This window comes from Ictalurus punctatus, chromosome 16, assembly GCF_001660625.3.
Source record: "Ictalurus punctatus breed USDA103 chromosome 16, Coco_2.0, whole genome shotgun sequence".
Lineage (NCBI taxonomy): Eukaryota > Metazoa > Chordata > Actinopteri > Siluriformes > Ictaluridae > Ictalurus > Ictalurus punctatus.
In genome coordinates, this window is record NC_030431.2 from 6,101,976 (window position 1) to 6,124,937 (window position 22,962).

Here is a 22,962-nt window from a genome sequence, read left to right on the forward strand (position 1 = left end):
GTTCACTTTTGAAAGCACACAGAAAAGGTTTTTCATGTTGAGAAGAAGAATTGTGCAGCCATGTAATGACTTGTGAGTCATAAAGAGTGAAATTTCTTTCGTCTGGTTTGTCAGTACTCTTAATACTCCTACACCTCGATTGGGTTTAGTCATGAAATGACGCAGGTGCTGTATGGGTCTATACCATCAGAACAGCGAATGCACTGGAGTATCTCAAAGGGACATTATAAGTAGTGGATAATAATAATAATAATAATAATAATAATAATAATAATAATAATAATAATAATAATTAACCCTGTAAATTCCAAAGAGCTGAATTACTGAATAATATCCTTTAGCATGAATGAATAATATTAAGTTCTCCATTTAAATTGAACTTAATAATATAATAATATAATACTATAATAATATAATATTAAGTTCTCCATTTAAATAGAACTTAATAATATAATAATATAATACTATAATAATATAATATTGAGTTCTCCATTTAAATAGAACTTAATAATATAATAATATAATACTATAATAATATAATATTAAGTTCTCCATTTAAAGGTGCATTAAATAAGATTAGTCTTTTTTCCCCACCAACATTAGGTCCTTGACAGTTAGGTAGGTTAAATTTTTTAAAATACTATGGCTCAATGCGCAATGTTCTACAAATCTTCTAGTTTATTTGTACAAGTAAGGAATAAAACAATCGACTAGTGCACCTTTAAACCATGTGACTGCAAGCAACCTGCAATATCAAGAATGCACAGAGGACACGACTTTATGCTAACCGCATGCTGTGTATTAGTGTAAACATAGGCACAAAGGTGAAAACCTGCCAAACAAACAGAGAAAGTGTGTATGCGGTAAGTGTTTTGGTAAGATCATATGGCACAACATGGGCAGTAAGTACTGTTCTGTACTGTACGACCCTGGAGGTGTGAGCCGAACGTGCTAACCACTAAGCCACCGTGTGCCCTATGAGTGGATATTATTATTGTTATTATTCATAGTCTTAAATGGGCCACAGTGACCTGCACAAAACTTTTAGAACACAAAACTTTTACCCTCAGGGGAATTAACTCCAACTGGAGAACAAAGAGTGATGTTCTAGTTTTAGTTTTAGTTTTCAGCCAGAAACTGACCAGATGGCCAGATCTTCTTTGGACTGCCTCAGATAAGAGCAGGGATACTACAGCTCGGACATTTGCACCATAAAAATACCGGTCACAGTGTCAGTCTCATGAGATGCTTTTATTTTCCCCTGACCACAATTTTTCCTTTGTAGGTTTTATTTTATTTTATTTTATTCAGTATGCCTTACTGACAAGTGTATTATATATACATAAAGCTAAGTATTTAGAATTAAGGGCCTAATAGTGGCAGGTGGAAACACAATTTCAACATAAAACAATCGATGTTAAAAGTATAAATGTACCAACATCATCTACTAATAAACCCTTTCACTGTGTCTCAACCTTTTCCTTGCCAAACCTGTCCAAACTTACGGACATCCGAGCAGCTCTTTGGCATTCTTCTCTGTCTGATGAATTCAATTGAATCCTAAACGCTCTCAGTCAGTATTGCGTGGTGGTGACATCAGATGGGAAGATTGAAATGTAATATATCTATAAATAGCTTGACAGAGCTGGCATAAAAAATATGCAGGGAAAACTATCAAGCATACACACACACACACACACACATGCGGAAAGGCAGATAGGCAGCTGCATTCATGATTTGTATTTTTAAAAGTGTTTGATGTTCGTTCATGCGTGTTTATATTTTCATGTGTGCCTATTCTGTCTCCTTTTAGTTTCTCCTTCAGAGTCATTTTGGGAGAAAAGAGCTGATAAATTCAATAATCCACCTTGTTTGTGTTCATTACACCAGTCTCTGTCTCGGAATTAATTACGTGATGTGCCGATTAATCACTTGAATTAATCACAATTAATCACCCATCAATTTTGCCCGAGAAAGTAGCAACCCCCCCCCCCCCCCCCCCCCCCCCCCGCCGCCCCACCACCACCACAACAATGAAAATAATTCAGGATGCAAGATATTATCATATGTCATTATTATCATTATCATTATTATGTCACATACACAATTATATACAGTATATAACTTGCAGTGGAATGAAAACCTGGCCTACTCCTCTTTAGTAAATACTAAATTAAAAATAACAATCAGACATGAATAACAAATAATAAGAAATATGAAATATATGTACACGAATGTGCAAAAATGGATGTATAATATATGCAGTACGTATATGTAGTAAAAATATGATGCAATGTGCAGAGTTTCAGTGTGATGCAGAGTGAACTGTACAGCCCATATGGAGTCCTAAGGGATCTTTATGGAGGACATGTCCATGTTGAGGAGTCTGATGGCCTGAGGGAAGAAGCTCCTTCTAAGCCTCTCAGTTTTAGCCGTCGGACTACGGAAGCACTTGCGTGATTGCAGCAGGCTGAACAGACACTTTCTAGGGTCGGTGGAGTCTGATGATTTTAACAGCTCTTGTACTGCAATGCCTGGTGTAGATGTTGTGCAGAGAGGGGAAAGCAGACCCGGAGATGCGCTCAGCTAAGTGCACCACTCTCTGCAGGGCTTTGTGGTCCTGGTTTGAGCAGTTTCCGTACCACGCTGAGATGAAATGAGTCAGTAAACTTTCTATGGCCCTAGTATCCCTGGGGAGACCCTGAATTTCCTCAGCAGTCTCAGATGGTACAACCGTTGTCTGGCTTTGTTCACCTGAGCTTGAGGTCAGGTCCTCTGAGGTGTACTCCAAGATACCTGACGCTGCTCACTCTCTTCACGGGGGTCCCGCCGATCTTGAGTGGGATGTAGTTCCACTGTTGCCTCTTCCTGAAGTCCATGGTTTTACTGAGGTTCAGGGAGAGACTGTTAGCCTGGCAACAAGCTAGAAAGTTCCTCCACCTCGTCGTTGTTAGAGATGAGGCCCATAACCACTGTGTCGTCAGCAAACATGACGATAGAAGTGGAGCTGTGAGAAGACACACAGTCATGTGTGTAGAGAGAGTAGAGCAGGGGGCTCAGGACACAACCTTGTGGGGCTCCGGTGCTCAGGGTGATTTTGTTGGAGGTAAACTGGCCCATTCTCACTACCTGGGGTCTGCCTGTGAGGAAGTCCAGGACCCAGTCACAAAGGGGAGCATTAAGGCTGAGGTTCCTGAGCTTGGAGGCCAGTCTGGGTTGTGCTAACTGTAGAGCTTACTAAAACATGCTTTGAGTTTAGGTATTTCAGGCTAGAATTGCTTCGATGGTATGCAAATTCCTTACTGCAGAGTTTGGTTGTCGACTTGCACCATGCTCATCGCTAAGCAACTGCATGCAATGTAAGATGACTTACAGGTCTGGGTGGGTGGGACGGGGTGGTGTGCGTTACATGCATTTTTTTTTTTCCATAATTAACCGCACTAAATTAACACGTTCGATTGAGATCCTTACTAAAAATCATAAAATTTCTGTGTGGAATCACCTGACACAACTGTCACTGATATGGTCTGCTTGAACCTACAGTCTTGGCTAGAAAGAAATCAGCCCCAACCTTCATAATATTTTGTGTATTTTTCTTATGACCACTAGTGGTGCTGTTGTGCTTGGTCCGTCAAAAATCCAAATAATCTGCATTAAGATGTTGGTTTGGACACTATGGATACTGTGATATCCCATAAGGCAATGGGACTAATGCAGCCACAGTCTAGTAAGTTGAACTTTACATTACATTACAAGCCATTTTTATATGCTCAGTGTCAGACTGACTTCATTCAGTACTGTACAATAGCACCAGATGAACAAGCTATTCATCATCCACAGTCTGTGTGGTCTACATTAAGGCTGAGACCACAGAATCGATCACCCATCATGATTTTGGGACTTCATAAACATAAGGACTTTCATTTAGTGGTATGACACTATCAGTTTATTTGGCTCGCTGTTTTTCAGGGTGTAAATGTCCACCAGAGAGCAGTGTCTCGTCAATGTTAAATATTAACCAGCTCAATGCATGTGTGCGTTACTCACCCCTTTTATCACTCTTCATACTTGATGTATTTCTCAACCATCAAAGCTACACTGTAAAAAAAAAAAGAAGAAGAAAAAAAAAGAAAAGAAAAGTTGACTTAACTTAAATTTTCAAGGCAACTTTACTCAACTCAAGGTTAAAAATTGAGTTAAGGGAATTACTTTGGTTAAAAAGCTGTGCAGCAAGCTGCATTGAAATTTTAAGTTAAGTCAACTTTTCTTTTTCCTCCTCTTCTTCTTCTTCTTCTTCTTCTTCTTCTTCTTTTTCTTTTTTTTTTTTTTTACAGTGTAAGCAACTAAAGACAAATCCTAACTATGATTAAACATTGGATCAGATATCCTGTGTACCATCTGACACTGGAGATATATTGCTATTCCAATTTAACACCCACTGTTTACAGGAAAGATGAACATTTGAATATTCAGTTCCTGAACTTTTATTTCGCTTCTTCATTTTACTGTTCACTCTTATCTATCCCATGTTCTGACATTTGTTTTCGCCATCCTTTATTTATTTATTTTTCAAAAAGGGACTTTGAACATTTCCCCCCCTGTGCAAAAATACATTTCCTTATCCTGACTGATTTTCATGATTACAGCTTTGTGGTAATAAATAAGATTTATGATGCATGTCAAGCTTTTTATAAAACATGTCGCCTTCATCGTAATTGTCTTGACTGTTTGATGTGTTTACAGTCATTCAGTCAGTAACTGCATTATACCAGTAAAGGTTGCGGCCGAGCCAGAGCATATGCTCAGAACACTGGGTACACGAGCCGGGAAGGCATCCCCAACACACACTCACTATATTTATTACAGTACATCTTAGCATGCATGTAACGTATACCTTCAACTCAGAAATTAGTTTCTGTCACACTGTTTAGTGTGATGTAATACACACAGGTTTGTGTGCAGAACATTCTAGACCCTATTAAGCTACCAAGAACAAGTCAGGCCTGTTGCTTAAAACTGCCTGTGTTTAATACCTTGCTAAACTATACCTAGGTGTTCTGACCTTTGAAATAATGCATGCTCCCTGCTTACTTTTGTAAATCATGTAATTATTGGGTTTGCAGTTATAAAGGAGACTCATATGGAGGTTTTGGTGTATTATCTTTAATGGGGAATGCCATATGTGGTGTGCAAGAGAGCTATAAACTGAGGAACTATTTTTACAGCAGATGAGGTAGAAGAGGGGTGACAGGCACAGACTTCATTTCCTGGACTGCGGTGGTGGTAATATTTACCCCTATATTATGAATCACTCATGTCTCTAAATGTGTGTGGGCTATATGGCCAGACCTGACTAACTTATTCATACTGCAGTAAATCACGGTAAATTTCTCCTTCTCTTATTTTACATTTACATATTGAACGCTGTATTTGAGCTTCGTTTGATGGGTTTTGCTAAAATAATCTGAGTATTAGTCACTGCACACTTGTAATATTAAGTACAATCATCAGTAGCTGATAGAGCTCCAGCCTGTGCCCTTCTGAATAATAACATTATTTCAGTCTTATTCCATGCTGTGGTTTGCACTGAAATAAACCCTGGTGAAAATCAAACCGTGTTCATATTCTTTCTTGGATTTAAAAAAAAATCAGCTGAAACGAGTAGTGAATGGTAATATTATAAAAATGAGTGTTATATATAGTTGTGCACAATGCTTCACTCTAAACAAAATATAATGTTTTTTTATTATTGATTTTATTACAGATATGTAATAAATACTGTTTGAAAGGCATGTTTGGTCTTTCATTAACCATTCCTAGGTGAAATAACCTTGTATACTCATTATGTTGTTTTTTTTTTTTGTCATGAACACCTACAGTATAGGTGCAATTTAAAGATGTACAAACACTGGCTGTATCAGTATGTTGCTATTTATGTATTAACCTCTCTCTATCCCACTCCAATGACCTACATAGCACTGACCTCTAGAGAAAGTGAAGAGTAGTGGTCCTATGATGGATGGGATAGATGGGGACAGACTGTGCCCACACAAAAATGCACCAATGGTACACATTTGATCAAATAGGCAGTGACTGTAGCTACAAGGTAGGCACCAAATAACTCGTCAATTTATTATATGTATGCCTGAAGTAAACAAGCTGTAAACATATTTAAAATGTACAGTGCTGTGAGAAAAGGACTTCTGTTTTTGTGTGCATCTCAAACTAAATTGTTTCAGAAATTAAAACAAAATCGTAGATAAAATAAAGGTAACCTGAGTAAACACAAAATACAGTTTTTAAACGATAATGTTATTTATTGAAGCAGAATAAATTATCCAATACCAACTGGGCCTGTGTGAAAATGTATTTGCCCCTGTAGTTAGCATTGTTGGGTAAGTTTGCTAGCCAAGGGGAAGCACAGCTAAGCTATCATTGTATGGGTTTAGCTGCTACAGTGCCATGTAAAGTACATTATCTTTCCTTATTCTCTGCTCATATCCTGTTCACGTAAACTGGAACTCATATACACATTTACACACCTTGTTTTCCTGCTCAGAATTAGAGGATGTTTCTGTTTCAGTATCAACCTCTTTACTGGTTTAAAAACTTTCTTTAAATCGCCGTATATCCATTTCCCCTCACACTGACTGTGTGAGCTAGCGTTTAGCAGAATTGAGAGAATGTCAGCCAATAAGACACAAGTGTTTCCACGTATTTTCCTGTAAACCCTGTCTGATTGATCTCGTCTCCTTTCACTGAAGATATAAAATTATAGGCAGTCTTTTTTTTTTCACTGACATTCAGTTACATAATGACAAAATGGAGAATTAACAGTAACCCGTCACTTGTACAGTCATTAGAATACAATAACGCGTCACTTGTACAGTCATTAGAATACAGTAACGAGTCACTTGTACAGTCATTAGAATACAATAACACGTCACTTTGACAGTCATTAGAATACAATAACGCGTCACTTGTACAGTCATTAGAATACAATAACGCGTCACTTGTACAGTCATTAGAATACAGTAACGAGTCACTTGTACAGTCATTAGAATACAATAACACGTCACTTTGACAGTCATTAGAATACAATAACGCGTCACTTGTACAGTCATTAGAATACAATAACGCGTCACTTGTACAGTCATTAGAATACAATAACGAGTCACTTGTACAGTCATTAGAATACAATAACGAGTCACTTGTACAGTCATTAGAATACAATAACGAGTCACTTGTACAGTCATTAGAATACAATAACGAGTCACTTGTACAGTCATTAGAATACAATAACGCATCACTTGTAGTCATTAGAATACAATAACGCGTCACTTGTACAGTCATTAGAATACAATAACGCGTCACTTGTACAGTCATTAGAATACAATAACGAGTCACTTGTACAGTCATTAGAATACAATAACGCATCACTTGTAGTCATTAGAATACAATAACGAGTCACTTGTACAGTCATTAGAATACAATAACGAGTCACTTGTACAGTCATTAGAGTACAATAACGACTCACTTGTATAGTCATTAGAATACAATAATGCGTCACTTGTACAGTCATTAGAATAAAATAACGAGTCACTTGTACAGTCATTAGAATACAATAACGCGTCACTTGTAGTCATTAGAATACAGTAACGAGTCACTTGTACAGTCATTAGAATACAATAACGAGTCACTTGTACAGTCATTTGAATACAATAACGAGTCACTATACAGTCATTAGAATACAATAACGCATTGCTTGTACAGTCATTAGAATACAATAACGCATCGCTTGTACAGTCTTTAGAATACAATAACGCATCGCTTGTACAGTCTTTAGAATACAGTAACCCGTCACACAGAGGGTCACATATGAGCCATTTATGAAAGAATCGTTCATTTGAGTCGACTCGTATAGGTAAACGTTGGGAACCGACTTGGATATACAAACATGCATACATACATACATACATACATACATACATACATGTATATACATATCCCTTGTAAAAAGTCCTCAACAATAAAACTTGTAGAGTAATTTAGTCAAAATCAAATGAGGTTTTACTGAATAACCTTTATAATTTAATAATGAGACGTATATTTAACACTCAGCTGTACAGGAGACACAGGTACACACAACATTAGTTCAGGAATGCTTACTTTTTAATGTCACTGCACATTTGAAGCCTTCCTGATTTTATGATTATTTTTGGTAGATTTTATAAAATGCAATAAAAAGTAGAAGGTCGAGTAAGATTGCATTAACAATTTCAGTCATACTTACAGTATAGTCATAGTAATTGGTCAAAAATGACAATAGGATGTTTGGGAGCAGAAAGATTGGTGAACTGGCTTTTTTTTTTTTTTTACTTCTGTCTCTGCATTTGTGTGGCAGCCTGGGAAACCCTTCACACAGTGAGAGTTCCCTGATATAGGCTCCAGACTCCCCTGCGACTCTGCGTAGGATAAGCGGATGGATGGAATAGCGTGCATTTTGTCCCCAAAGTGAAGAACTGTAGCTAAACTCTTCTCTCTCTCTCTTTCTTCATAACTCTCTCTCGCTCTCTTTCTTTCTTCTCTCATTGCACATAAGCATTTCTTCAGATGCTTGTTATAGCCAGAGCCATATCACCCTGCAGTTCTTGCCTGGTTTCCCAATAAAGCAAATCAGGGTTGAGCCTGGCCAGTAGCCTGATGGGAGACCTCCTGGGGAAAACTAAGTTTGCTAGAAGTGGTATTAGTGAGGCCAGCAGGAGTGCTCACCCTGTGGTCTGTGAGGGGCCTAATGCCCCAGTATAGTGACAGGGACACTATAATGTAAAAACCGAGGTCCTGACTCTCTGTGGTCATTAAAAATCCCAGGACACTTATCGTAAAAGAGTAGGGGTATAACCCCGGTGTCCTGCCAAAATTCCCCCATTGGTCTTTATCTTTCACACCCCCCTAATAATCTCCATCCCCAAATTGGCTACATCACTCTCTCCTCTCCCTAACAGCTGGTGTCTGGTGGGCGTTTGGGCACACTACGGCTCCCGCCACATCATACAGGTGGATGCTACACACTGGTGGTGGTTTGAGGACATTTCCCCCCCATACAATGTAAAGTGCTTTGAGTGCCTAGAAAAGCGCTATATGAATATAAGGAGTTATTATTATTATTATTATTATTATTATTATTATTATTATTATTATTATTATTATTATTATTATTATAACACTACATTGGATGGAAGCTAGATTTACAGTCTGATATAAGTCTTCTGCATTGGCAACATTTCTCGAAGACCCAGAAATGGACATACCTCCTTGCCTCAACTGAGTGTTCATCAATGGTTGTCTACTCATAGCAACATAGCTACGCACAACATTCTGTTAGGATTTCACTTTCAGACACTACAACAACCTGAAACACAAACCAAAATGAAGCAGGAGTGGCTTTGGCACAAGAGTGTGAATGTTCTTGAGTGCCCTGAGACCTTACCACAATGTGGATTTATTGTCATTTGTACCTCTTTGGTTAGAGTCGGTTTTCCCTCCACACAACATACCTTTTTTCCTGTATTCTTGGGTCAGATTTCCACCATAGTTCATGCTATACCGATTGAATAAGCACGAATAACCATGTTACAAAACTTCCACCCAGACTTGTCCTCATGTTTCCAGTGTTTGCCTATCTTGGAAGCCAAAGATGGGCAGCCGCTATGTGCTTTCTGGGATTGACCGTCTCATGGATGCTGTGTTTGTCTTGGACATGAGCCATGCTGACGGCATGGTGATGACTATACTGACACAATGCTCTTGGCTGGCAGTTTTGAATCTGGCACGAGTTCCTCAGCCTAAACAGCTTGCTAGATCCAGTCACCCAGGTCCAGCAACGAGGTGCACAGAAAACAATTAAATTCAATTTTATTTATATATCGCTTTTAGTGCAATTATAAAGCATTTTTTTCTACCAGAACTGTATATAACTGCTATAGAGTCAAGCATTGCTACGTGTTTTGATACAGTAGTATCAAAGTAAAATTATTGACAAAAACAGTAAAAACACGGCTCATCTGAAATGATTTACATGATGAAATGATTTAGATGAGACAGTCCAGCTTCAGCCCTCCTTTCAGTCCAGTGGACAGCCGTCCTTCTTGCTCCATATCCGCGTAGTGTGTGAATAGTGTGTCTACAGCTGGTGTTTCCAGGCTGATAATGATTTAGCAGATTAGCCACCATTTTAAAGTCCAGTCTAATCAGCATCTGAGGAAAGGTCTGGGTCATCCTTTGCTAGCTCACAGGCACAGATGGCTTTAAACTAGCTGTGACAGCCCATCTAATGATGGTGGCAGCCTGAGTAGGGATGGATTGGATGATGTGTGTTGTGGCTAATATGATAAATAACATGCAGGTGAGGTTTGCCAATATGCTGTCCGAGTGCAGAGTAACTGATGACTTCCTGGGGGTCCACATCGGTCTGGAGCATGTGGTCTCCTGATATAAGGTCAGAATTGAAGGAATTGTGGGCGGTACATCAAGATCTTGCTGGTTTGGAGACATTTCCAAACACTGCTCTGGTCAGTCGACATTGTAATAGTCAGTTTTACCATCAGGGTGGCACAAGGTTGAGCATTTCTCTGCCTTGTACACAAACTTCTTAGGTAGACTCATGCACAACTGGCCTCACTGAAGGCAACTCATCTTCTACAATTGTCCATGAGTGTTCCGTCAGTAGCTTGATCTGGGAAATGTTTGTTGAAGCACAAGTGGATAATTTTGCCAGTGCCAAATCAACACATTTCTGGTTGTGGGTTTCCCTTACAGAGCTGGACAACCAGCTGATAACGTATCCCCATTACTTCATTAATCTGTAATCGAAATCTAATAGTATATCATTATTAAAATGCCACTGGGCTACAATTTGCACTTTTAAAGGCAATGAGAGGAGCTGATTTGATTGGATATCGTAGCCTTGAGCTTAACCATGCCTCTTAATAATATATTCACCTGTGCTGATGGTCATGAAGATTCTAGAAATGTGCAAAGGCTATGGAATGGAAACATGCAAAGCAGATGGATAATTCTGATTGGTACTTTGGTAGCGTTGAAGCACGTGTAGCTTGAATTGTATTTACGCCATGTGAATATGCTCTAGAAATCCCGAAGTGGTCTTTAAATTTGGTATTAACAACAAGAGTTATATGGTGAATATTACTGAGGCAGCAGAACAGCTGGCCTGCGCGATTCTCTGTGGTCGTACTGTTGTAAAAATCAGGCACCGTTTGTTCAAATTTATCAAAGTCGAATAAATACAAATGCTGGAGTTTAGATAGAGTGTTCATGTGTGTCAAAACAGACAGAACACACCAAAGAACGTACATGTGAGCTCGAACTAACATTCATTTTACTCAGATATTGTAGTAAGAGTCAATACAAGAGCATTTTAGGCCTCGTAGTCTTGTTAGGAATTCTGTTCATTTTCTGAGTTTAGTTAAGCAGCAAGTCTGGTATAAATCAAATAAAATGTTCTTTATGACTGCTGTAGCATGTTTAGACTTCTTACAGTAAACTAATATAGATTAAGCTTCCAGCTCCTTAAATAAATGACATATTTATGGTTATGCACAGAATTCAGTCTAGGTAATGCAGGAAATTAATTTTACTATATTAAAAAAACCCAACAAGCATGAATTAGAACAGACATGTAGGTGGTGAACTACTGTACATCTTGTTCTACTCATCTGGAATGTTTACTACTCTGAAAGATTTGCATAACTTTGAATGCACATTCAAACAGCCAGCGTCATGAAGAATGTCCAGACCGCTTGCCTTTCAGAGCGCTGTACTTTCCATAATGGTGCAAAGTGTATCTCAAATAGGTTTCCCCACTTGGTTATGGCTTTGTAATAGACTTAAACTAGTCTGTAAACAAGTCCGACAGAAAGCCAATGTACGTTTATACTTAAGTAAGGTGTGGCACTGATGTAATTACGCAAACAATAGCGTGAATGAGTAGCATGTGGGATTACAGCCGATTAGAGTCTGAATGAGTTGTTCACTATACAGTGTTTGTGTGACATTGCACAGGCACTGTTAGTCAAAGCCAGCTCAGCTGGTTTGAGTGGGTGTTTACACACCATCATCACTTCATGTCTGTGCGTAAGAGCATACAGCTTTTGGCTACACAAGAAAAGCCCAGGATTTCTCTAGGCATGTCCTCACTGTTGGAGTTACAGGGCAGAGTGTTTTGTTCTTTAGAGTTAAAGTTGTCAGGGTTAAATAAGACAGGTAAGTTGTTTTTTCCCCCCCTTCATGTTTTATGTTTTATTAACTGTATTTAATGAATGTACTTTAAACATATTGTTGCTGTGAAGCAGGTTTGTACAGTAGGTGTTTAAAGACTGTTTTCTTTGTGATTTCAGTGCGCAGTGAGTTGTGTTGTGTCATGTTAAATTCATTCAATTCACCAAAAGTAAACAACGTTTCAGCTTCTTTAGGCCTTCATTTTTGTGTATTATGCCTCAGGAATATATCTGACACACTAGATACAGCCTGATACAGATACAGTTTAAAAGTATGATATTAGTGAAGTGGAGAACGAGCCAGTGGTGTGAGATGCAGAATTAAGTAACAGCGCCACCTACAGGTTACAATATGACTTGTTTAAGAGTTTTTAAGAGATCAGAACATATTTAGCATTTGTATTTGAAATGATGATTTATTTGTCATCTTATCATATTCGTACTTTGTAATATTTTTTATTTTTTTTGCTGTGCCTTCAATATTTTTGAACTGTAGATTCACCACATCACTGTGGCTTTGCATTTGACTCTGGTCTTTGCCCCTTTATTCATTGTAATTATCCAATGCAAACATGGAACATTAATTTGTCCTTGCTGGGAAATGTTTAATATTAAACACAGAAAATGATTAATGTGCATAAAGTTTGCATTGCGATTGCTATATCGTCAGATGGCCTGGATTTTTAAAAAATGACATTTTCAAGAATATGTTTCGTAAAGCAAAATTTGTCAGCACTGCACGATCTCACATCTGAAAAGGAGAAAGGCAGTTCTGTTTGAGAAGACTAATGAGGTCAAGTGATATTAAGAAGGTCTCAAATGTAACAAGAAATTTTGTGGTCTAAAAAAAAAAAATCCCCTCTGCAGATTCACTACTAGTTCACCTTGAACACAGGTTTCTGAGTGTGTGTTGGTGTGTCTTATAGATGACACCAGGTTGTAACTTGAGTTACTGATCCTTTACAAAACATGTACAGATGATGCATTAGCTCTTTGGAGTTTTTCTGAAGCTGGTCTTCATGGAAGAATTGTTGTGAATGGTTGTGTTAATAATGGAGATTATAAAAGGTGAAAAAAAGACAAGTATTTTACTTACAACCTCTTAGAATTCCTGCATTATCCAATTGGATAAAATGATGTCTTGTAGTATTCATGAGCATTTTGTCACTAATCCAAGGTGCTTCATTAGTACTACTGCATGTTGGAAATCCTAGCTATTTAAATAGAGTGATTCACACTTATTGTGAAATCACACAGGCGTCCATGGGCGTGAAACCAGTGGTTCGTCTACAATTCTATAGGGCTGTTGAAGTGCCTTCACGATTCAAGACCTCCTTCTACATGCGATTCAACATGACTTAAATCAGAGCTTCTCAACATATCTTTTTAGCCAGGGACCAGACACATAAGGTCCATGTTGATATTATTTATAAGCTACTTGTTTTTGAGTTATTCGGGTTTGAATTAAACCCATTCAATTCAGGTGATCAGTCAAACAGGATAATAAATATAATAACTTTGATAATAATGGGATGTGATTTCCACTACTGTAACAAAATTCAAAAATCACAAACCCCCTGAGTATGCTTCACAGACCCCTAGGGGTGCCTGGACCCCACTTTGAGAACCACTGACTTAGACGACTGAAACTCTTCACAGACAAAACCAAAAAGTGTCTTTTCTAACTGTTTTTTTTTTTGTAGCATATTAATATACACTATTTATTTCCACATAAATAAAGTAAGAAGCACATAGCTTGTTCTACTCCTCAGTTATGGCATAATCATAGATTATCCATCCAATCCCAGCAAATAAAGAAATTGAGCTGGTAGAATTCTTGTTTCTGCATGTAAAACACAATTGATTGCTGTATAGTGGTGCTTAGCTAAAGTTGCTTAATTTGCTGACTGTAATGTTTAATGTATCACTTTAATTAGCCCGTTGTATTAAGTTTGATGCACAAAAGCACAAGCTCTCCGTTCATATGAATTAAATGTCTGACCTATTCAATGAGTTCTGGCAAGACTCCCATCTTTGCTTCCTGAACACATTAAGACTGCAAAGTCAATTTCATTAGGCTTTACAGGCAGAAGCAAAAAGCATTGCACAAGGTAGACCAGCTATACGATAGCCTACTGTGATGGCTTGCTGACTTGCTTGGTCACATGCTCATTTATTCATTCGCTCATTCATTGGTTCATTCATCCATCCATCCATTCATTCATGTGCATACTTGCTTGCTTACTCTCTTGCTTGCTTAGTTACATGCTTACTTGCTTGCTTACTTACTTCCTTGCTTACTCGCATGCTTACTTGCCTACTCACTACAGTTGAGGCTAAAGATATTCAATCTCAGTTCAATTTTTAGAGCTCCACACATTTCACATTACCATACATTTCTTTTGGAAAGTCAATTAAGGTATGTACTTGTTCACATCAGAGGTAATTTTAAAACAACCACAGATTTACTTTAGCTTTAATTCACTATGTCAAATTTCCAGTGGGCCAAATGTCTCTGTAAACAGTCTGGAAGATTCTACAAATTGATTTAATGACTAAAAAAAAATGTATTTTAGAAGCTTCTACCAAAATTAGTTAATGGGCTGTAAAAGGGTCAACCTTTAGGGACAGTAAATTTTGTCCTTGATACTGTGGGAAAATCCAAGCATCTCAGCCAAGACCTCAAAAAAAGTAGACTGCTACCCTCCTTATAAGCATTTTCCAGACAACTGAAGGTACCAAAAATATATCTTTACAAATAGTTATATGCAAATATAAAAATGTTCACACAGACACTGCATCATTCAGAAAAGTGGCACAAATTAATTCCCAGGGATGAACAAATTTTGGTCCAAAAGGTTCAACTGAACCCCAAGACAACATCAAAGGAACTGGTGATGGAGTTGGAGGCATCAGATACCAAAGAATGCACATCCACCATTAAGAGTCCTGCATCACCATAAGAAGTAGGAGAGTAGGATAAACCAGGAGAGATCACCAGGACAAAGACCTACCCTTTCGAAGGAGTGTTCTCTGGTCAGATGAAACAAAATTGAATTGTTTAGCCGTAATAATCAGTACTATGGAAGAAAAAGGGCTAGACTTTTAATCTGAAGAACACTCTCTTATCTGTGAAACATGCGGGTGGCAGCATCATGTTGTGGAGGTGTTTTACCAGAAAAGGGACTGGTGCACTTCAGACAATCGTTGGCATCATTAGACCGGTGGATTATCTAGAAATGCTGAAGCAAAACCTCAAGCCATCATCCAGAAAGTTAAAACTTGGCCACAATTTGGTCTTCCAGTAGGACAGTGATCCTCGTAGAATCTCAGACAATTTATGGACTGAACTGAAAAAGCATGGCCCCCAATCCTGACTGAGTTACACCAGTTCTGTCAGGAGAAATGGGCAAAAATTCCAGCAAAATATTGTGAGAAGCTTGTGGAAGCCTACCCCAAGAATCTTAGTTTAACGTTAAGCAATTAAAAGGCAATTCCACTGAACACTAACAAAATGTATATAAACTGAAAATATAACAGTAAATGACAGCTGAAATACATCTGTCGCTTTGCTATTATTTTGAAATGACCTCTTATGGGTATAAATAGATACGCTAATTGACTTAACACAGGGTGTGTATGGTAGCACGAAATGCGTGGAGTTGCTGAATGTCCTTTGCCTACGTGTATGTAAACTTTTGGCCTCAACTGCACATAATTACTCGTTTGCTTGTTTACTTACTTGATTAATTGCAGTGTAATTGGATTTATATTTCAGATTTAAACAATAATCCAAATGAAAGTGTCAAATGACCAATATTATATGGGGTTGTGTGATTTGGCTTATATAGTATCTTACAGGCTTACAATGTACAATGTAATTGAAAAAGCAAATTTCTGTTTACATAAAATGATAAACTAGAATAAAAGTGCTTCATTGTCGTATGATTATTGTGCCTTAAGTAGTAGTACCTTGTAGTACAGCTTGATCAAAGTGCTGGCTTTTGCTTTGGTCTTTTGTCTGGGAAATTTGTCTAGATACTGATTGCATTTCCTAAAAGGAAATAACTCACTTTACAAACGTAGGTAATGCTAGGCCATTACCTCTAACCCCCTTTTATATGTTCCATGTTTCACTTGTTCTATCCTACTGTTAAAGCCAGAGCTCTGGGATCAAGTGCATAACATGATTACTCCTAAGACCAGCCTTATCAAATCTCTTTAGGACGTTGCAGACATCTGCATTCATTGGCCAGATCCAGAGTTTTATCTTTAAATGGCCTAGATCAGCTGAAAGCTTTAGCTTACTCTTACAAGTACACATAGCCCATTTATCTTGCCTTTGAAGGTTGATAGCATTTGCGATAATTAAAAGTGCACTTCATGTCAGGGATACAGAAACTGAGATTCATTTCAAACAGAACTTACCACAGCCCCAAACAGTGTGCATAATAAACAATCTTGTATTGTTTTCTGACATATTTATATATATATATACATGCACACACACACACACACACACACACACACACACACACACACACACACACACACACACATATATATATATATATATATATATATATATATATATATATATATATATATATATATATATATATATATATATATATATATATATATATATATAATGCTGCAAAATAGGTGCAAAATAATGTTTTGTAAATGCTGCAAAAAATGTTCTTGTAAAACTTGCACCTGCTGTCAGTTTGATTAGTTTGGATGCATTTCTCTGTAAATTGGCAGAGAAAATGTTCCTGTAAACTTGTGAATTCATTCTGCTGCTACCATCATGAGTTCCATCATTGATAAAGATCAGTGAGAATGTTCCAGAAGCAGCCATGCAAGCCCAAGCCATGACACTACCTCCACCATGTTTCACAGATGAGCTTGTATGTTTTGGATTATGAGCAGATTCATTCTTCCTCCACACTTTGGTGTTTCCATCATTTTGGTAGAAGTTATTCTTGGTTCCAGAACTTTTCTGGCTCATCTCTGTCTTTCTTTGTGAATTCCAATCTTGCCTTCTGATTCTTATTGCCGATGAGTGGTTTGCATTTTGTGGTATGGCCTCTATATGTCTGCTCTCAAAGTCTTCTTTGAACGGTGGATTGTGAGACCTTCACCCCTGTCCTGTGGAGGTTGTATTTTATGTTACTGACTGTTGTTTTTAGGTTTTTCTTTTTAACAAATGCAGTCTTCACAGGTGAAACTGAAGGCTAAAACCAAGAGTAGATGTTCAGAGCTATTTATTGTTTAAGCAATCAGTCTAACAGGACAGACGTGGGTAACAAGAAACACCTTTCAGTCACATGTTCCAATATTTTTGCTCAGCTACAAATCGGGTGGTCTGCTACAAAATATGTTATGCTCTGTCGTTTAACACATCTACATATAAATACCAGGAAATAAAAGTTGAAATTCTAACCTCTCTTCTCATATTCATCTTTTGATCTCAAACCCAAATGTCTTCAGTATACAGCAAAAAAAAAAAAAAAAGAAAGAAAAACAAACAAAAAAAAAGGCTTTGCGTTCCAATAATTTTGAAGGGGACTGAATAATGTGATTCAAAATGGGATATGCTGATGATAATTAGACTAGACAGAAGAACACGAGCTATTGGCTTCACATAGTAGTACTTTCTAAGAGATCATCTTTTATGTCAGTCTGATTCAACATCATATAAGTTGCATCCAGAAACAAAATAAATATATTTTTTTGAATGACACGAGTGGCTATGGTAAGCTATCAGTAAAGACATATTTGTTTGTATTTTAATTAGCAGTCACAATTGTATTGTTTTCTGTCAAAAATTATTCCCATACTTACATTTAACTAACCTACTACAAGCTGAAAATGACTGTAAATTCAAAACTTGTGCAGGTAAATATGTGTATAACATTAATTAAAAAATATAATGATAATAGCTTAAACTGATAAAAAAAAAAAATAGAGAGAGAGTAAACTTGGTATTGGTACATGCTAGTTTTAGTGACATTCAAAAGCAAAAATACCTGCTCTTAGATTTATTATTTTTATTTTTATTCTCGATGCATTTTGTTCCAGCAGAGTTGGACATAGAAATGCCAAAGCCAATCACTGGTAATATTTTTCAACTCAGGAACTTTTAACCAAGGTAACATCAGCTGATGATTGGGCCACTTTACACTACAATATTATATTGATGTTATATTGTATTTGTCTCATAGACTGCTTTCTTCTAGGACAGCAGTATGAAACATTTATTACAGACTTCACAAGGACAGGGTCACGAGCCTAAGTGATGTACGATGATGTCAGGAAGCTCTCTGATGTTGCATTCTGACATTGTATCAATAAACGACAAGCAGCTGCGTGACTGCTGTAATTTCTGCTCGCTTTCATTTATCTTAATATATCAGCCTGAATAAATATTGTAGATTATTTACATTAATTTCCAGATTTTGTTTCTCACCAGTTTTTCTGGGGAGATTTAGAGAGACTTTTAAAGCTTAAAATGTCTTTGAAGGCTGTAGGAGTGTTTCATTTCCTCATCTTTACTTCTAGATGTGTTCAACAACTTAGAACATGACACCTTTTGTTTGAACCCACATATTTTTTCAAGTGATCAAAAATATTGGAACATGTGACTAATAGGTGTTTCTTGCTGCCCAAGTGTGCCCTTTTTAAATTGATTGTTTAAAGAATCAGTAGCTCAGAATGTCTAATCCTGGTTTGAGTCCCAAGTTTTGCCTGTGAGGACTGCATTTATTGTTAAAAATGATAAACCAACATGAACACCAGAGAGCCGTCTATGGGAGAAAAGCAAGCCATTTTGAACCTGAGAAAAGTCATTGCACAAGCATTGGTCATAGATAATACAACAATTTGGAAAGTCCTGAAAAAGAAGGAAACCACTGGTGTACTAACAACCAGACATGGAACAGGTCGGCCAAGCAGTTGTGAGACATTGTGTTTGCACTTTTACCTTTGTGAGCGCTGTGACAAAAATCCCAAGAACGACAGTTATTGACATCACCAACAACCTCCACAGGGTAGCACAAGGTAGCACAATCCACCATTCGAAAGAAGACTTCATGTGCAGAAATATAGAGGTCATACCATAAGATACAAACCACTCATGAGCGGTAAAAATTAGAAGGTCAGATTGGAATTTGCAAAGACATACAAAGATGAGCCACAAAAGTTCTGTAACCAAGATGAACCTCTACCAAAATGATGGAAACACCAAAGTGTGGAGAAAGAAAGGATCTGCTCATGATCCAAAACATACAAGCTCATCTGTAAAACATGGTGGAGGTAGTGTCATGGCTCGGACTTAAATGGCTGCTTCTGGAACAGGCTTACTAATATTGATTGATGATGTAACTCATGATGGTAGCAGCAGAATGAATTCAGAAGTCTACAGAAACAATCTGTCTTCCAATTTATGGAGAAATGCATCCAATCTTCTTCATGCAGCAAGACTCTGCTAACTCGACAAAGGACTTCATCAGAGGGTAAAAGTGGAAGATTTTAGACTGGTTATGACCTTAAACCATGAAGGCGAGACTGAAGGGAGAATCCCCCCCCCCCCCCCCCTTTCTTGTAAGCAAGGGATATGTGACAAAATATTGAGTGTTATTTACTTTAAAACTGTTCTATTACTTAGAACATCTATGCAATCTATTTATCAAAGACAAGCTGGAGAACGGGAGCAGGAATTTTATGAGACACTATTCATCTCTTGTTGCATAGCAGAATTTGTGTGCTTGTGTTTGTGAGAGAGAGAAAGAGAGAGATAGAGAGAGAGAGAGTTTTCATTGGGATTTATCACTTTGTCAGGTGTCAAGAACACCAGAGGAGAGCATTAGAAATTCTTAATAAGGATCTGAGAATAGGCAGCTCCACAGTTCAGACTCTTTTGTCTACTGGCCTTGGATTGCATGTGATGAAGTGACAGTGTTTTTTCTCACTGAAACTCTTTGTTTGTACCTTTTATATCACAAATGATGCAGAAAGTAGCTGTGTCCTGGATATGTTTGAAAGCCATAGCAAGAATTTCTTTCTTTTTCTCTCTCTCTCTTTTTTTTTTAAACGTAATATTAGTTGTTTAGTTCAAGTTTAAGTTCAAGTGGTTTTAGTGTCATTTCAACCATATACAGCTGATACAGTACACAATGAAACGAAACAACGTTCCTCCAGGACCACGGTGCTACATAAAACAACACACTAACCACATGAGATGACACATTTTTACATAAAGTGCACATGCAAATGTGTGCTAACAACACACGACAGTACAGTACTACTAAAACAGGACAATAGGCACAGTAAGTGATAACGTAGCACCACCTAGTACACAGTTTTAGTATGGAAGTGTCTGATATAACAGGTAGAGCAAAAGATAGGTGCCAAAGAATAACAATATATTCTTGGATATTAATTATAAAAATGATTAATAAAACTCTTAATTAAATAATAAAATAAAACTCAGCTTCCACAGCTTACTCAGAGAAGGCTTGATTATAATCTTCCTTATGAGTAAGCTTTCCACTGATTTTCTTTCATCATGGGACTTTAAGGAGCTTTAAATTAATGCCTAAACCAAACTTGTAACTTGTTCCACAGGTCATGGTGTTTTGACATATTGTTTTTGTTGTTGTGCTTTCTCTTTCAGTGCTTTTGATCGTTTTATGACATTACAAACTGGAAGTGCCTCATGATGAAAAGAAATGACTGTGGTATGGAGGACAGACAGGAGAGAGTGAGTGAATTTCAGTTCCTTTTGTCTTAGTTGTATAAACTTTAAAGAATGAGCTTGGTAAAGATATACAGTAAAGGGATCATGGCTCTGAAATGAAACTAATGGCACAATAAGGTATCACAGACCTAGAGGGCTTTTTAAAATGCAATTAATTCTGCACTCAATCCCCCAGTTATGTCCTTTAATACTTGTGAGGACTTTAGTTAGTTTTTCATAGGTAAAATGAATCTGAAGTGCTGGAAGAAAGCTGTGGGCTGACCTGACTATAAATGATATTTTAAAAAATGTTCAGTCTGATTTATAACCTCATCATTATACAGAATCTGCACTGGTTAAGGTGACAAATGATCTGTTGCTCACTGTTGTCTGGTAAATGTAATCTAATCTTGCTAGATCTCAGCACTGTGTTGAAGCACTGTGAAGCACAACATCTTTATTGAGTGCCTAAAGCACATCTTGGACCTTAAGGGGTAGTATTCGTGGTACTCTATTAATGTTGCCAACTACTTTTCTTTGATTGTACCCAGTGGCTGTGGTGTGCCCCAAAGATCAATACTAGGCCTGGTGCTCTTCTTATTATAAATGCTTCCATTTGGGAATATCATTTTTTCCCCTGCTATGCTGATGATACTCAAATCTACCTCCCGTTGACGAATGATGATTTGTTCTCAGTGAGTGTCATGAAGATATCAAAAGCCTGATGGCAAGTAATTCTCCAATTAAATGAAAACAAAGCAGAGGTTATTCTTTTTCACCCACTCAGATGTACAAACAGTAAAATAAATACGCAACTGTCACAATATGTTAAATATCATATCAAGAGTTTGAAGGTAATTTTTCTACCTGGGCCTCAGATTTGAACGTCAAAATCAACTCTTTCATCAAGAGCAGCGTTTCATCATCTGGTGTATGGTCATGAAAGGTGTACAAGACTTTATATCAGCATGTCTGAACTACTATAATGCCTTATATCAGTCCATACAGGATTATTACGGCCAAAAATGCTTGATTTTGCTGCAGCCTTTTACAAAATTTGCGCTGAAACTTGCAAAGTTTTTTGTGTTTTTTTTTTTTTTTTTGAGGAAAACTACTTGAATTGGTGAAATTGCAAGTGCACAAAATTGTTACGCATGATCTTTTGCAATGATGTTTTTTGGTAAATGAGACCTTTTAGCTGTACTCATTTTTGACGCACGTAACTCAAAGAGGGCTTTGGCTGAATGGTGTCACACAACGCGTCTTGACCCAAATCAGCGGACAATCTGCGATAATTTTGCGATAATATTTCGGTGATTACAATATCCTGGAGGGACTGTTATATAGGTGCTAAGTCCTCTTTAGCATGGTTAGAGTTAGTACAGAATGCAGCTATTATACTGCTTATGGCTTTAAGCAAAGGGATCACATCACCCCCATTTTAGCCTCCCTCTACTGGCTCCATGTCTACTACAGGAACCAGTTTAAGACTCTTTAATTGTTTTTAAAGACCTTTACTCCATTTAAATGGTAATTGCAAGGTTAAATGCAGAGTACTGCTAAGGGCACACTATACAGATTTCAAAATGGTCAAATCAACACACATTGTTTTACTGATGTTGTCATATTTTTACAGCAGACACCCCTATTTATACAACACCCAGCAGGGGCAGCTCTGGGATTTGAACTCACAACCTTCTACGCAATAGGTCAAAGTCTTATTCACTGAGCTACCATTATCCTACAAATACTAACTTAATGTTGTCCTTCACACTTCAAGCTGAGCATCAAAGATTTGTTACTTAGAGGGCTTACCAGCAAACCATGACTAATCTCCACTTCTTCACAAAAAGGCATGTGTGAAGTAGCTAAATAATAGTGCTAGAACACCTAGGTGGCCTGACTTCACGCATAAAAATCGTG

At 37.5% G+C, this 22,962-nt stretch overlaps 1 protein-coding gene across 2 annotated transcripts in view; it reads left to right on the plus strand.

Moving 5' to 3' along the window:
* Positions 1-12,136: 12,136 nt before the first annotated feature.
* The window catches only part of LOC108276982 (cAMP-specific 3',5'-cyclic phosphodiesterase 4D), a 194,572-nt gene continuing 183,746 nt past the window's right edge, over positions 12,137-22,962 (plus strand). Inside the window, exons 1-2 of one of the 2 annotated variants that reach the window (XM_017489202.3) lie at positions 12,137-12,282; positions 20,977-21,063. In XM_017489202.3, the coding sequence (XP_017344691.1) occupies positions 21,019-21,063 (45 nt within the window). In that variant the 5' untranslated portion in view covers positions 12,137-12,282; positions 20,977-21,018. The remainder of the gene's footprint in view (positions 12,283-20,976; positions 21,064-22,962) is intronic. The other variant, XM_017489205.3, reaches the window with a different exon arrangement.